Genomic DNA, 14882 nt, shown 5'->3' with positions numbered 1-14882 from the left:
GATTAGGATCTCTACAGGATGTGACCTAGACAGGGATTCTACAGGATGTGAACCAGACAGGGATCTCTACAGGATGTGAACCAGACAGGGATCTCTACAGGATATGAACCAGCAGGGATCTCTACAGGATATTGAACCAGGACAGGGATCTCTACAGGATTGTGAACCAGACAGGATCTCTACAGGATGTGAACCAGACAGGGATCTTTTACAGGATGTGAACCAGACAGGGATCTCTTACAGGATATGAACCAGACAGGGATCTCTACAGGATGTGAACCAGACAGGGATCTCTACAGGATGTGAACCAGACCGGGATCTATACAGGATGTTGAACCAGACAGAGACTCTACAGGATGTGAACCAGACAGGGATCTCTTACAGGATATGAACCAGACAGGGATCTCTACAGGATGTGAACCAGACAGGGATCTATACAGGGATGTTAACCAGACAGAGATCTTTACAGGATATGAACCAGACAGGATCTCTACAGGATGTGAACCAGACAGGGATCTCTACAGGATGTGGAACCAGACAGGGATCTCTACAGCGATGTGAACCAGACAGGGTCTCTACAGGATGTGAACCAGCAGCGGATCCCTGCAGGATGTGGACCAGACAGGAATCTGATAAAACACCCTAAGCTCAAAATAAAGAAAAAAAAATATTGAATTTAAAGCCTGAAAATACTATTGGTTACTCACTCTTTACCTACTGGGCAGAAACTGTCAAAGTACTCAGACTTCAGAGTTTAACTAGCTTTGATAGTTACTCAGACTTCAGAGTTTAACTCTGGCTTTGATAGCTACTCAGACTTCAGAGTTTAACTCTGGCTTTGATAGCTACTCAGACTTCAGAGTTTAACTCTGGCTTTGATAGTTACTCAGGACTTCAGAGTTTAACTCTGGCTTTGATAGTTACTCAGACTTCAGAGTTTAACTCTGGCTTTGATAGCTACTCAGACTTCAGAGTTTAACTCTGGCTTTGATAGCTACTCAGACAGAGTTTAATCTAGCTTTGATAGCTACTCAAACTTCAGAGTTTAACTCTGGCTTTGATAGCTACTCAGACAGAGTTTAACTAGCTTTGATAGCTACTCAAACTTCAGAGTTTAACTCTGGCTTTGATAGCTACTCAGACAGAGTTTTAACTAGCTTTGATAGCTACTCAAACTTCAGTTTAACTCTAGCTTTGATAGCTACTCAGACTTCAGTTTAACTCTGTCTTTGATAGCTACTCAGACAGAGTTTAACTCTAGCTTTGATAGCTACTCAGACTTCAGTTTATCTAGCTTTGATAGCTACTCAGACAGAGTTTAACTCTGGCTTTGATAGCTACTCAGACAGAGTTTAACTCTAGCTTTGATAGCTACTCAACTTCAGTGTTAACTCTGTCTTTTGATAGTCCCATGTATGACTCTCTAGGAACCAAAGAGAGACAAAATCCTAACTTTTCTTCAGCTGTGCCAGTGACTGCTGTTCTTTTCTGACTGTACCCCTAAACCAATAAAAATGCCCAAGCCAAGAGCAGTTGTTTCTCGGGTCCTGTCCTTCTCCGACCAAGCGTTACCCCTTCTTACTTGTTTTAAAAAGGAATAGGGTAGGGAGCTCTGGGCAGGCGGGTGGGGGTGTAGGGTGTCTCAGGCCGTGTGTGAACAGCTGAGAGGTGTGATTTTACAGGCTCGCTGCCCCCTGTCAGGCTCTGATTGGGCTGGACAGGAGGTGCAGGCAAGGCCCAGGCTTCAGAGAGACACCAACAGGTGGCAGGCCGCTGCTGTGTGGGGCTGGGAGGGGGGCAAGCCGAGGAGGAAGCTTGGGAGGGGGGGGGCAGGCCGCGGCGGAGGCTGGGAGGGGGGCACACCCGACGGATAGAAAAGGCCAGGCGAGGAGTACTGATCTGGACACAATCCACTGGCTGGACACAGAAGAAGGAACACCAGGACGGTACGCGGAGGAGAGGAGAGGAGAGGAGAGGAGAGGAGAGGAGAGAGGAGAGGAGAGGAGAGGAGAGGAGAGGAGAGGAGAGGAGAGGAGAGGAGAGGAGAGGAGAGGAGAGACAGAAAGAGAGAGAGGACCACAGACAGGTAAAAGATAGGGACTGGAGACTGGGTAAGAGGAGGAGAGGACAGCAGCCCAGGCGGGAAGGAAGGAAGAAAGGGGAGAGAGAGGTTGAGGACTGCTACAGGAATGTTGTGGTCTGGTTGAGGGCCTAGAGAACTTGAAGGACTAGGAGAGGTGTGTTGGCTGTGTCACTGTCAGTGGGTATTTAGTTTGGAGTTATGGCACCAGGTGTGGCTGAGTTATGTTCTGTTTGTGGAGATCTGTTGGCTTTGAGGAACTGTTGCTGGGCAGCTTTCCAGCAAACCTTTTTTTAGTTCAATACTTTGAAAGTACTTTTCTAGAAGTTCTGCTAGTTGATAAAAGTGAAAAGCTCCTGATTGTTCAATAGATGATTCTGATGTTTGCTACAAGTAGATGGTGAAGAATTGACTATAATATTACTGTTGTGACCAAGGAATCTTTTCATCTCTGTAAAACCTAAAGTACTCATAATCAAATAGCTTAGAGTCACATGTTCTGTGCTCTCTCACCATCAAATCCCCCTGATTTGCTGTACCATGTGAGCTGAGAGTGGGACGTGAGACAGGGGGACGGGGGGACAGGGAGACCATGAGACAGGCGTAGCAGCAGGTGTTGGAACAGTTGTTAGCTAATGTCTATCTGTGGTTTATGACGTTGGGACAATGACACTCTGGACCACTAGCAGGATGTGAAGCCTTCGTCAGGTGAGTAGCAGAAAGGAGAGGGGTGTTCTGTAGAGAGAAGAGGGGACGAGAAGGGGGCACCGCCTGGGTGCAATCTAGAGGCCTGAAGGTGAGCTTCTGTTTGCTGAGGTGTCACACGGTTCCTGTCTTTGATCAACAGTGTGGTGTCAGGAAAGTGAGGACCATGTTAGCTGTTAGCTGTTGGTTTGTCTTGGTCTTGTTAGATTCTTGAAGGTTCCTAGAATTCTTTTAGGTTCCTAGAATGCTTTCAGGTTCTTAGAATGCTTTTAGGTTCTTAGAATTCTTTTAGGTTCCTAGAATGCTTTTAGGTTCTTAGAATGCTTTTAGGTTCCTATAATGCTTTTAGGTTCTTAGAATGCTTTTAGGTTCTTTGAATGATTTTAGGTTCCTAGAATGCTTTTAGGTTCCCAGAATTCATTGCAGAGAAGGGAAAGATGTAGTAAGGTAGAATTGAAAATGTTCAGTGGAGCCAGCTTTCTGGATGGAGTTTAGTAGAGTGCATCAAGGATAGACTGTCTGAATGACCTATTTCCACGCTACGGTGGAGACAAGGAAGACTCTGCGATGTGGATGAGAACATGAATCGCAGTAAAGGTACAGAAAATGATTTTGTTAAAAGTAAAAGATGAATATTATATATTGTCTTGGCTCTACTTTTACTAGTTGTGGTCATCTTAAAACCATTTTGTTGTTGAGATTTCAGTCAAATGTATTCATTGGGGTTTCAGATATCACAACGTGACATACTGCACAATGTTGATGAACTTTAATGGCTAGTGACCTTTATGTGTTAGTAGTCCGTGTGTGTGTGTGTGTGTGTGTGTGTGTCCGTGTGTCTCACCCCTCTGAGTTATCTAGACACATGAGGTCTAAAGTTACTGACCACTAGGGACAGGACAGGCAGCCAGTCATACAACACGGCTGCAGCATTATCACTGCAGCATTACCCATCAAACTTCATCGTCACTGACTCCGTTTAGAAATAATCTCGGCTATGTTCCCGAAAATCCTCTTTATAGAAGAGTATTCAAATGATTCAGATCTCAATTATTATTATTGATAATGGAATTAGATTTAAGACAATCGTTCCATTGAACAAGATTTAACCTTGTGAGTTTAACCTAACGTCTAACTGCACGTCAACGTTAACACCACAACGTAGCTCGTTTCGTCCTGCTACTTCCTTCAGGTTAACCAACGTGTTTCACTTTAAACTGATTACGGATGGGAGCTTCAGTTACACCTCTCTCTGTCTCTCTTTCTGTCTCTCTCTCTCTCTCCCTCTCCCTCTCTCTCTCTCTCTCTCTCTCTCTCCTATCCCAAATGACAACCTATTCCCTATGTAGTGCACTACTTTTGTACAGGGTCCATAGAGGCCTGATCAAATGAAGTGCACTATAGTTAACCATAAATCTACAGTTAACCATTGTTAGACAGTTTAAGGTTCTGCTCACACTTCCCTGGGACTGTGTGGTAATGAAAGGGTGCTTTGTGTCCTCTAGCCGGGGGGCCTGGTCTGTCAGGGAGGAGATCCTGTCGTTGCCTCCTGTGAAGACATGCTTCCTTATATCCCCATATGAATACTGCTGTTATGGAATGTAAGGAAGTGTGTGGTTACAAGGGGACTGGAGCGCCAAACGGAGAAGAGGATGTTTGTTTGGATGAAAACTAAGGCTGCAAGACTGAATGGGCTTTTTATTGGCATTTGTATAGAGGAGTAGAAGTTTAGTATATATGTGCGTGTGTGTGTGTGTGTATGTGTGTGTGTGTGTGCATGTGTGTGTGTGTGTGTGTGTGTGTGCGTGCGTGCGTGCGTGCGTGCGCATGCATGCGTGTGTGTGCGTGCGTGCGTGTGCGTGTGGCCCAGCCAACAGGTGGAAGGGGCTGTTCTTCATTCGGTGTCCTTCAGCCCAGACACGTGTGGACGTTAACCACTAGCACTAGCTGGGTGTGTGGGTGAAATGGCACCCTATTTCTTAAATAGTGCACTACTTTTGACCAGAGCCTTATGGGCCATTGTCAAAAGTAGTGCACTTTAAAGGAAATAGGCTACCATTTGTGACGTACCTCTGCCCTGCCCAGCCCTGCTGCTGACAGTCATGGGGGATTGACCGAACAGCTGTCCCCAGTTATAGCAACACGAGGAGGAGGTTGGGAAAGAAGGGGAGAGGGAGGGAGAGGTAGGGTTGGGAAAGAAGGGGAGAGGGAGGGAGAGGTGGGGTTGGGAAAGAAGGGGAGAGGGAGGGAGAGGGTGGGGTTGGGAAGAAAGGAGAGGGGGAGAGGTGGTAGAGGGAGAGGGTGGGGTGTGTGGGAAGAAGGGGAGGGAGGGAGAAGGTGGGTTGGGAAAGAAGGGGGAGGGAGGGTTGGGAAGAAGGGGAGAGGGAGGGAGAGGTGGGGTTTTGGGAAAGAAGGGGAGAGGAGGGAGAGGTAGGGTTGGGAAAGAAGGGGAGCGAGAGGGAGAGGTAGGGTTGGGAAAGAGGGGAGAGGGAGGGAGAGGTAGGTTGGGAAAGAAGGGGAGAGGGAGGGAGAGGTAGGGGTTGTCATTGGAAGTGGGTTGAGTGCTGACTGGTTGTTTGTATCTGTAATAATATTTATTTATTTAACTTTTATTTAACTTTTATTAACTTTTTATTTAACTTAGGCAAGTCAGTTATTAGAACAAATTATTATTTACAATGACTGCCTAGGATGGGAGAGGTCTACTCGCTTGTAACATCACTTTCTCCATGTCTGTCTAGTCCAGTGAACATGATTTAGCCCAATGGTCTTATTAGCTTCCAGATTGGACAGTGATAGTTCTGCGAGTAATGTTTTTATTTAAAATGTATTTAACTAGACAAGTCAGTTAAGAACAAATTCTTATTTGCAATGACGGCCTACCCGGCCAAACCGGAACGAATTGTGCCCGCCCTATGGGACTCCAATCACGGCGGTTGTGATACAGCCTGGATTCAAGGGTGTCTGTAGTGACGCTGTAGCACTAAGATGCAGTGCCTTAGACCGCTGCGCCACTCGGGAGTGATGATTAGTTTCCAGATTGGACAGTGATTGTTCTGTGAGTAATGTTATGGTAGGGAAATGACAGCCTCTCCATATCATATGTTATAGTCCCGTGTCATCACTGTTGTGCTTTTACTGAACTCCCCTGTTTCCTGTTTTTCTTTCTCTCTTTTCATAAAAGGAACACGAGGACGATGTGGGACTCTGACGTCACGGCTACAAAATATCATCTGCCCTCCTGTCTCTCTCTCTTTCTTTCTTCCTCTCCTCAACCCTGTCCTATCTCCTTCCTCCTCCTCTCTCTCCCTTCCCCCCATTCCCCCCCCCCCCTCGTCCTGAACAGCACGCCTCGCTGTGGCTGGTCAAACGGAACCAAGTCAGGTGTTTCAAGGAGAGGTTTGGTCCCCTTCAACCAGCTACTGCGTCGTGAACTCAGTCAGCAGACAGACATCCACAGCGGGAATGAAAGACAGAGTGTACACTGCTCGTACTGTACTACTGTAGCCTACTGCTGCTGCTTTTGTGTGTCTGAATCACGGCAAATTAATCTACTTTTTGTACCACTGTGGATTACTTTTTTAGATGTTTCTGTTACGTACATTTTTATGTTGTGTTTAAAAAAATAAAGAATTAAAGATGTGACCGTGCTTTTATCTCTGTCATATTTACATTGGGTTGCTGTGCTATATGAGTTGCTGGGTATTAGCCAAGGAATGAAACTATTACATTCCCTGTATTAACCAAGGAATGAAACTATTACATTCCCTGTATTAACCAAGGGATGAAACTATAAAATTCCCATTTCAACGTAGGGCCTACATTAGCTAAAAATGTACCTCCAATGTTGCCAGTAATGTTAACATGGGAGTTAAATTCTTAGCTATGCCTAATTAAACACATGATCCAGTACTTTGGCAACTAGTAAGTCTTTTTTAAACCTCCCGCTTTGGGCTGAATGTGTAGTAACGTGTAGTTCCTGCATGCATAGTCTATGAGCAGAATTACTGTTTTACCTCAATTAGCCATGAAATCCCTAGTTTGAAAGTGACTGTTTCTGGAAGATGTGCCCTGCCCAATCACTATGTTGAGTCTACATCTAAGTTCAGTTTGGGTACAAAGTGAACGAGGCTTTTTGTCACGCGGGACTAGGTGGGTGAAGGAATCAGACGCAGAGAGTTCCACTTGCGAAAAGTACTCCTTTACTATTGCACACAAAAAAAATGAATAAGCCCAAACATACAGGGCTCAGCGAACAACTTGAATAACCCAAAACACAGGGTGCCAAGTAAATAGAAAAAATAAATACACCTCTACCTAAACCACACACACGTAACCTAAAGACAATCCCGCACAAAACAAGGGCGGGTCTACCTACTAATTATAGGGAAGCTCATTAACCGAAAACAGAAACACAGGTGAAACTAATAAGACAAAACAAACAGACAAACGAAAAAGGGATCGGTGGCGGCTAGTAGGACGGTGACGGCGGCTAGTAGMACGGTGACGGCGGCTAGTAGGACGGTGACGGCGGCTAGTAGGACGGTGACGGCGGCTAGTAGGACGGTGACGGCGGCTAGTAGGACGGTGACGGCGGCTAGTAGGACGGTGACGGCGGCTAGTAGGACGGTGACGACGACCGCGGAGCACCGCCCGAACAGGCAGGGGAGCCAACTTCGGCGGAAGTCGTGACACTTTTATATTTTTCTAAATCGTCTCCTATTGGTCAGATTTTGGCAATTTATTTACCAATCACGTTTTGTGTTGTATTCCCATTGTGATTGGTCCCTGAACCAATATGAAGGCATTTTGAAATAAAAGCCTGTTTCATGTGTCCATTCTCCAAAAAACTGACGAAGGCTGAGAGTTTCACTTTAAAACCTCTCCCGGGATCGGTGTCGTCGTCATCGCCCCACCACGCGGGACGGTTAAGCTAATGTGCGTTAATGTGATTAGCATGAAACTGGAATAATACATTGTGGCCTTTCTCTTGCAATTAAAAAATTAATAAAAAACATGTTTTTATCTTTTTTATTATCTTTTACCAGATCTAATGTGTTATATTCTCCTACATTAATTTCCCATTTCCACAAACTTCAAAGTGTTTCCTTTCAAATGGTATCAAGAATATGCATAACACTGCTTCAGRTCGTGAGCTACAGGCAGTTAGATTTGCGTATGTCATTTTAGGCGAACATTTTTAAAAAGGGTCCGATCCTTTAGAGGATTTCTACAATAAAGACCTAATCTGAGAGAACCATGAGTACGTGGAAGTCCGATGACTGACACGATATATTTTTTCTAAAGAACAAGCCCTCAACATAGCCCAAAGGCCAGCAGATGGCGGTATTGAGTTCATTTCACCGTCCAAATGAATTGTATGCAACCGGCAATACACTCGTATCCCCCGTGAAGCGCTTCGTACCTAAAACATTCTCCATTCAGGTTGCAATTCAATTTCCTCCTTAACTTGATTTAATGGCAAGAAAGGAAGAAAACAAATGGGTACAACGTGCTTTCCTTACGAAACACCATTTTCCTCCACCATGCTAAAGTGGCTAAATGCTAATCCCGGAATGTTGCATATTGCGTGAACGCAGGGTGCACCATCAGGAAGTAGCATTCCTAGCCGTTAGCCATTCTAGCATGGTGGTGAAAAATGGTGTTTCATAAAGAAAGAAGGCATATTTTCACCCATTTTTTCCAGCCTAAAAAAAGTTAAGGATGACATCGAATTGCAGCCTGAATGGAGAATCTTTTAGGCAATGTGCGAAATACGGTGGAGCCAGGGGGGGGGGGCTCAGTTCCCCTGAATGAGACGTTAGCTCCCCTAAATGCAACAAAAGTCCAACTTTGAAGGGGGGGTCTCAAAATACTGCTAATTTAACCATTGGTTTAAAATGTAGTGGTAAATATGTTTTACAGTGGTAAATATGAAAATATGAAAATAAAAACTAATATCCCCACCTCTCTGTCATGGTTTAAGTTTAAACCATTTCTTTCTATGTGGTGGCGCTGTCCACTCAGTAGTGCTGAATTTCAGACTCACCTGACCTCCTTTAAGCATAGATTTTCCTTTGTGCTTCCTAATTTTTCCCATTTGTTTGCAATGCGTTCTTGATTTAAAAAAATTGCCTTTGTTACAAATGCATTAGATTTATTCATTGATTTATCATTGTTTTGCTTTTCCAAGTCAGCTGTTTAGAGCGCTCATTGCTTTGTTTTCCAGGTGCACTGTGGGTACTGGTGTTCTCCGTGTCTATCGTTGACCAGAAGTAGTATACCACCATTTTGCAATGGCCTAGGCTTACATTATTGTGGAGCTCAGAGACAGGATTGTGTCGAGCCACAGATCTGGGGAAGGGTACTAAAACATTTCTGCAGCATTGAAGGTCCAAGAACACAGTGGCCTTCATCATTCTTAAATGGATGAAGTTTGGAACCACCAAGACTCTTCCTAGAGCWGGCCGCCCGGCCAAACTGAGCAATCGGGGGAGAAGGACCTTGCAAAAGGACAACCATCTCTGCAGTACTGCACAAATCAGGCCTTTGTGGTAGAGTGGCCAGACAGAAGCCACTCCTCAGTCAAAGGCACATGACAGCCTGCTTGGAGTTTGCCAGAAATAACCTAAAGGACTTTCAGACCATGAGAAACATGATTCTCTGGTCTGATGAAACCAAGACTGGACTCTTTGCCCTGAAAGCCAAGCGTCACTGTCACGCTGTATAATGATACGAGGCAGGTGCAGGAATATGTCATCGGGGGTTTTATTTCTCCACCGAAAATAAAGTACGTCGTGTTTACGACAGGGACGAAGCCCAAAACAAACACGTGTGTGTGTGTGTGTGAGTATATATATATATATACACAGGGATGAAACCCAAACAAAAGAGTGAGGTGAAACCCTCTAAATAATACAAGGGACGAGACCCATAATAACAAGTGCACAATAACACATAGCACGAAAGCCGATAAAACAGAGCACAGGTACTCACAAGACCAACGGACATGGTAACAATAACCGACAAGGACAATGAGGAACAGAGGGAACATACATACTCATACTAATCAGGGCGAATGAGACAAGACAGTCCGGCGTTGGTGGTAATGATCCAGTTCAGTGACGCCTAGAAGGCCGGTGACGTAGACCTCCGGAGCTGGTGAACGGAATGAGCAGCAGTACCCTGAGGGATCCGTGACAGTCACATCTGGAGGAAACGTGGCACCATCCATACGGTGAAGCATGGTGGTAACAGCATCGAGCTGTGGGAATGATTTTCAGCGGCAGGGACTGGGAGACTAGTCAGATTTGAGGGAAAGATGAACGGAGAGATCCTTGATGAAAACCTGCTCCAGAGCACTCAGGACTGCAGACTGGGGCAAAGGTTAACCTTCCGACAGGAAAACGACCCTAAGCAGACAGCCAAGACAACGCAGGAGTGGCTTCAAGACAAGTCGGGGTGGCAGGTAGTCTAGTGGTTAGAGTGTTGGGCCAGTAACCGAAAGGTTGCTAGTTTGAATCCCGAGCTGACAAGGTAAAAATCTGTCGTTCTGCCCCTGAACAAGGCAGTTAACACACTGTTCCTAAGCCATCGTTGTAAATAAGAATTTGTTCTTAACTGACTTGCAACGTTAAATAAAGATTTAAAAAAAWATATATATAAAAAGTCTCTGAATGTCGTTGAGTGGCCCAGCCAGAGCCTGGACTTAAACAGGGTTGAACATCTCTGGAGAGACCTGAAAATAGCTGTGCAGTGATGCTCCCAATCCAACCTGATAGAGCTTCAAAGGATCTGCAGAGAAGAATGGGAAAAACTCCCCAAATACAGGTGTTCCAAGCATCATAGTCTGTAATCGCTGCCAAGGGTGCTTCAACAAAGTACTGAGTAAAGGGTCTGAATATTTATGTAAATCTCATATTTAAGTTTTGTAAAATTGCCTCGGCTGAGGGTAGGCTACCAGCAGTGGTGTAGGCCTATTGGAGGGTAAACACAAGTAAACGTTGTTACCCACCTTTTTCAGAAAAATACATTGAAAGTAGTGAGTGTTACTTTTTATTTTATTTAGAGACCGGAAATCTGAGTTTACCCCCMAAATTTTTTTTACCACTACATCACTGGCTACCAGTAGCCTATGTGAAGTTCATGGTAATGCACATTGCAGGTCCGGAGCCAGAACGGGCCTTTTTTCCATTGGTGTTATACTAAAGACCACCTTGTCCAAGAGAGATTTACACAGCTAGCAAAATGTCACGCCACGGTAATTCTACACAAAACACAGCCCTTATTTTAAGTGTTTCTAAAATCCCCTTTAGGAAAAATAAATGGTGGAAAAACGATTGGAATCATTTCTCTGTTTTACCGCTAGGTTTTATGGGTATTATGACTCATACTGTGGTACATACAATGCATTTGGACGGTAAAATGAACTCAATACCGCCATCTGCTGGCCTTTGGGCTCCCTTCAACAAATACCTAATTTATAGGCACTTCGGAGCCTCGTTTACTTCAACCGCAAGAGGGCACTGTGAATTTTCCCCCAGCCCAGTTCTGACACATTTCCATGCTTGTTAACTTCCTGCTGAAGTTATCGTAAACATGGCTGACTGTGGAGAAGCAGGTGAGTCTGAAATGACAGCTGTCAACATACTTTAAATGAAAGCACTATAGTTACAGCTCTGGCTACAATATCACGGAGTAAACAAACGTGGCAGCTCGTCTGCGGTGAATGTTGTCCAGGTACAGCAGAGTTGTTATTAACTCGCTAGCTCTCTTCGCAGGCTAACGTTAGCCTGCGAAGAGATGGGCTGGTAGCTAACGTTAGCCTGCGAAGTGATGGGCTGGTAGCTAACGTTAGCCTGCGAAGTGATGGGCTGGTAGCTAACGTTATCGGCTTCACTGTTACATGTTGCCGATTAATATTGCATCATTCATATTGGTTGTTACTTGAACCAACAGAGTTAAAAACGCGTTTACTCGTTGACTAGTTTTAGGCTGGGTTTCTGTACAGCACTGTGACAGCAGCTTATTGTAAGAAGTGCTTTATAAATACACTTGATTGATTGATTGTTTATGCACACTAACGTTAGATACCGAGCCAGTTAACGTTAGTAGCTAGCTAACTAGCCTGGCTGGTGTATATTTAGCCATGTAACGTTAGTAGCTAATTAGCTAACCTGTCTGATGTCTATCTTAAAGCTAGCTAGTTAGCTACCTTCCTGTCTAGTTAGCTAGCATGACCGCACTGTAAACTGGATGCAACTTCGTTGTCATCACGACACTGTGTGTTACAGATGGACCTGAGAAGAAAGATGACATCGTACGCGCTAAGGTCAGTATCATTCTAAACCAAAAGTTACTCAGTGTTTCCAAATGAAAACAAAAATGGCATGAAATGGACAATATTGTCAATACCATATGGTCCATTGTCCAACGCGCTAACCAGCGTTTCTTCCTGTCGTTAATCCACATCACTTTTAGAATGAAGGGAAGGAGTTGACCAAAGAGGAGAAGCAACGGCTGAGGAAAGAGAAGAAGCAACAGAAGAAACAGAAGGATGAGAAGGGCCCGCCAGAAAGAGCGAAGGAAAAGAAGCCTGTCGCTCCATCACAACCTGTGGCAACACAACCCCCAACACAGAAAGGTGTTCTAGCCTGGTTCCATATTGTAACCCTCCATGCTGTAACCTTCTCTTCTACTGTTGTCATCATGTCTTAAATGTTCTGCTTGTGGTTTGATTGTATCATTTTATATATTTGGAAAAACAAATTCCAATAGTTGTTCACTAATTTCCATAAAGTGCTAGCTTCGTCATTGGTCCATTTACCTATGAATCCTATCCAGCATCCACTTCATTGGTCAATGCACCTGTCTGTGTCTGTCCCCAGCTCCCACAGTGTTACCTGCCTCTGCACCAATACCTGTGCCTGCCTCAGGAGCTCCCTCCCACTCCTCTCCTGCCCCCTCCCCAGCAGACAAGCCAGCCAAAAGCAGAGCTGAGCAGAAGGCAGAGAGGAGAGCAAGGCAGGAAGCTGATAGAGCCTCTAAACAACAGAGCTGCTCCTCCAGCAGCAAGACCAAGGGCCCTCCAAGTGAACTAAACCCAGGTACAACACATCTGCTGGAGGACCTGTGGAGCACCTTGTGATATGATATATCTTATTGTCCTAGAGGGGAAATTACTTGGACAATTAAAGAGTGCTGCTGCTTTCATAGACATGCATACAATCAACCTATAATAACCCTCCCATCACACCCCCCTCCCCTTCTATCATCACCCCGGCCCCTGCCGATCACACCACCCCTCCCTCATCACCCCCCCTCACACCCCCTCCCCTCATCACACCCCTCCTCCCTCTACACCCCCCTCCCCTCATCACACCCCCCCTCCCCTCATCACACCCCCCTCCCCTCATCACACCCCCTCCCTCATCACACCCCCCGCATCCCCTCATCACACCCTCCCTCCATATACCCCCTCCCTCCATCCACACGCCCCTCCCCTTCTCACACCCCCTCCCCTCATCACACCCCTCCCCTCCATCACACCCCCTCCCCTTCATCACCCCCCTCCCTCCATCACACCCCCTCCCCTCATTCACACCCCCTCCCCTCATCACACACCCCTCCCTCATCACCACCCCCCCTCCCCTCATCACACCCCTCCCCTCTATCATACCCCTCCCTCATCACACCCCGCCTCCCTCTCATCACACCCCCCTCCCCTCATCACCCCCCTCCCCTATCACACACCCCCCTGATCACACCGCCCCCTCTCCTCCATCATACCCCCATTACACCCTCCGCCCAATCACACCCCCTCATCCTTAACCCCCCTATACATCCCCATACACACAAAAGTGAGATGAGTTGGATGCCAAGGACAGGTTGTGACTAGGGACAGTTCCACATGATTGGTCTACAGGACAGGTTGTGACTAGGGACAGTTCCACATGATGATGGTCTACGGAGACAGGTTGTGCTAGGGGACAGTTCACATGATGATGGTCTACAGGACAGGCTGTGGACTAGGGGACAGTTCCACATGATGATGGCTACAGGACAGGTTGTGACTAGGGGACAGTCCACATGTATGATGGTCTACAGGACAGGTTGTGACTAGGGGACAGTTCCACATGATGGTCTACAGGACCAGGTGTGGACTAGGGCGACAGTTCACATGATGATGGTCTAGAGGACAGGCTGTGACTAGGGGACAGTTCCACATGATGATGGTCTACAGGACAGGGGTGACTAGGGGAACAGGTTGTGACTAGGGGACAGTTCACATGATGATGGTCTACAGACAGGTTTGTGACTGGGAACGTTCCACATGCTGATTGGTCTACAGGACAGGTTGTGACTAGGGGACAGTTCCACATGATGAAGGTCTACAGGACAGGCTCCAGTCCATTAGTCTCTCTAATCTGCCTCTGACTTCTTCCAAGGGTATCCCCTATTGAAAAACACATTGGACTTTAAACAACGTGAAATAGTAAGTCCCATGTATTCAAAGGTTTGCTTCCTGTCCTTGTTAGTGGTGAAGAGACTTCCGGAACAYGTCCAAGTGGACGACCCTGCAGTGGTGAAAAGACTGGCCAAGAAGTTGGAGAGACAACAGGTTTGTGGCAATGTTTTTGACATTATACAATGTGCTGCTCTCTGTCCTCAAGGCACTGCTTCACTAACAGACGCTCCTATTCAAAATGACTTACATTCAGATTTTTTTATTTTTTTATACCTAGTTGGCTCAGGGATTTGAACCAGCAACCTTTCGGGTTAGTGGCCCAAAGGTTCTTAACCGCTAGGCTACCTGCCGCCCATAACTTGCTAGTACCACTGAAGTTCGTCAGCCCAGTACAGATTTACATTGTCAGTGTTTCCCCTGGATTCATTTCCAGGCAAGGCGCACACAACCCCACATCAACATCCAGTGTGTTTATAACCAGCCTTTTATAAAGCTATATAATGGTATGGGGAAACATTTGGATTAGTTATACATGAAGATATAAACTCAGCCAAAAAAAAGAAACGTCCCTTTTTCAGGACCCTGTCTTTCAAAGATAATTTGTAAAAATCCAAATAACTTCACAGATCT

The 14882-nt window shown here is 45.8% G+C and overlaps 1 protein-coding gene and 1 long non-coding RNA gene across 2 annotated transcripts in view; both read left to right on the top strand.

Annotated features, from left to right (window-relative positions):
* Positions 1-1997: 1997 nt before the first annotated feature.
* LOC112070545 (uncharacterized) lies at positions 1998-6435 on the top strand. Its single transcript, XR_002893922.2, has 2 exons — positions 1998-3382; positions 5970-6435. It is a non-coding gene; the product is annotated as an uncharacterized lncRNA (long non-coding RNA).
* Positions 6436-11337: 4902 nt separating this feature from the next.
* Positions 11338-14882, top strand: part of LOC112070544 (translation initiation factor eIF2B subunit delta-like) — a 32940-nt gene continuing 29395 nt past the window's right edge. The window contains 5 exon segments of the mRNA XM_024137967.2: positions 11338-11405; positions 12079-12116; positions 12266-12428; positions 12673-12891; positions 14323-14405. Coding sequence (XP_023993735.1) covers positions 11384-11405; positions 12079-12116; positions 12266-12428; positions 12673-12891; positions 14323-14405 — 525 coding nt within the window. The 5' untranslated portion in view covers positions 11338-11383.

Source organism: Salvelinus sp. IW2-2015, unplaced genomic scaffold, assembly GCF_002910315.2.
Source record: "Salvelinus sp. IW2-2015 unplaced genomic scaffold, ASM291031v2 Un_scaffold1353, whole genome shotgun sequence".
In the NCBI taxonomy this organism is placed as follows: domain Eukaryota; kingdom Metazoa; phylum Chordata; class Actinopteri; order Salmoniformes; family Salmonidae; genus Salvelinus; species Salvelinus sp. IW2-2015.
This window is presented reverse-complemented; position numbering and strand designations above follow the sequence as displayed.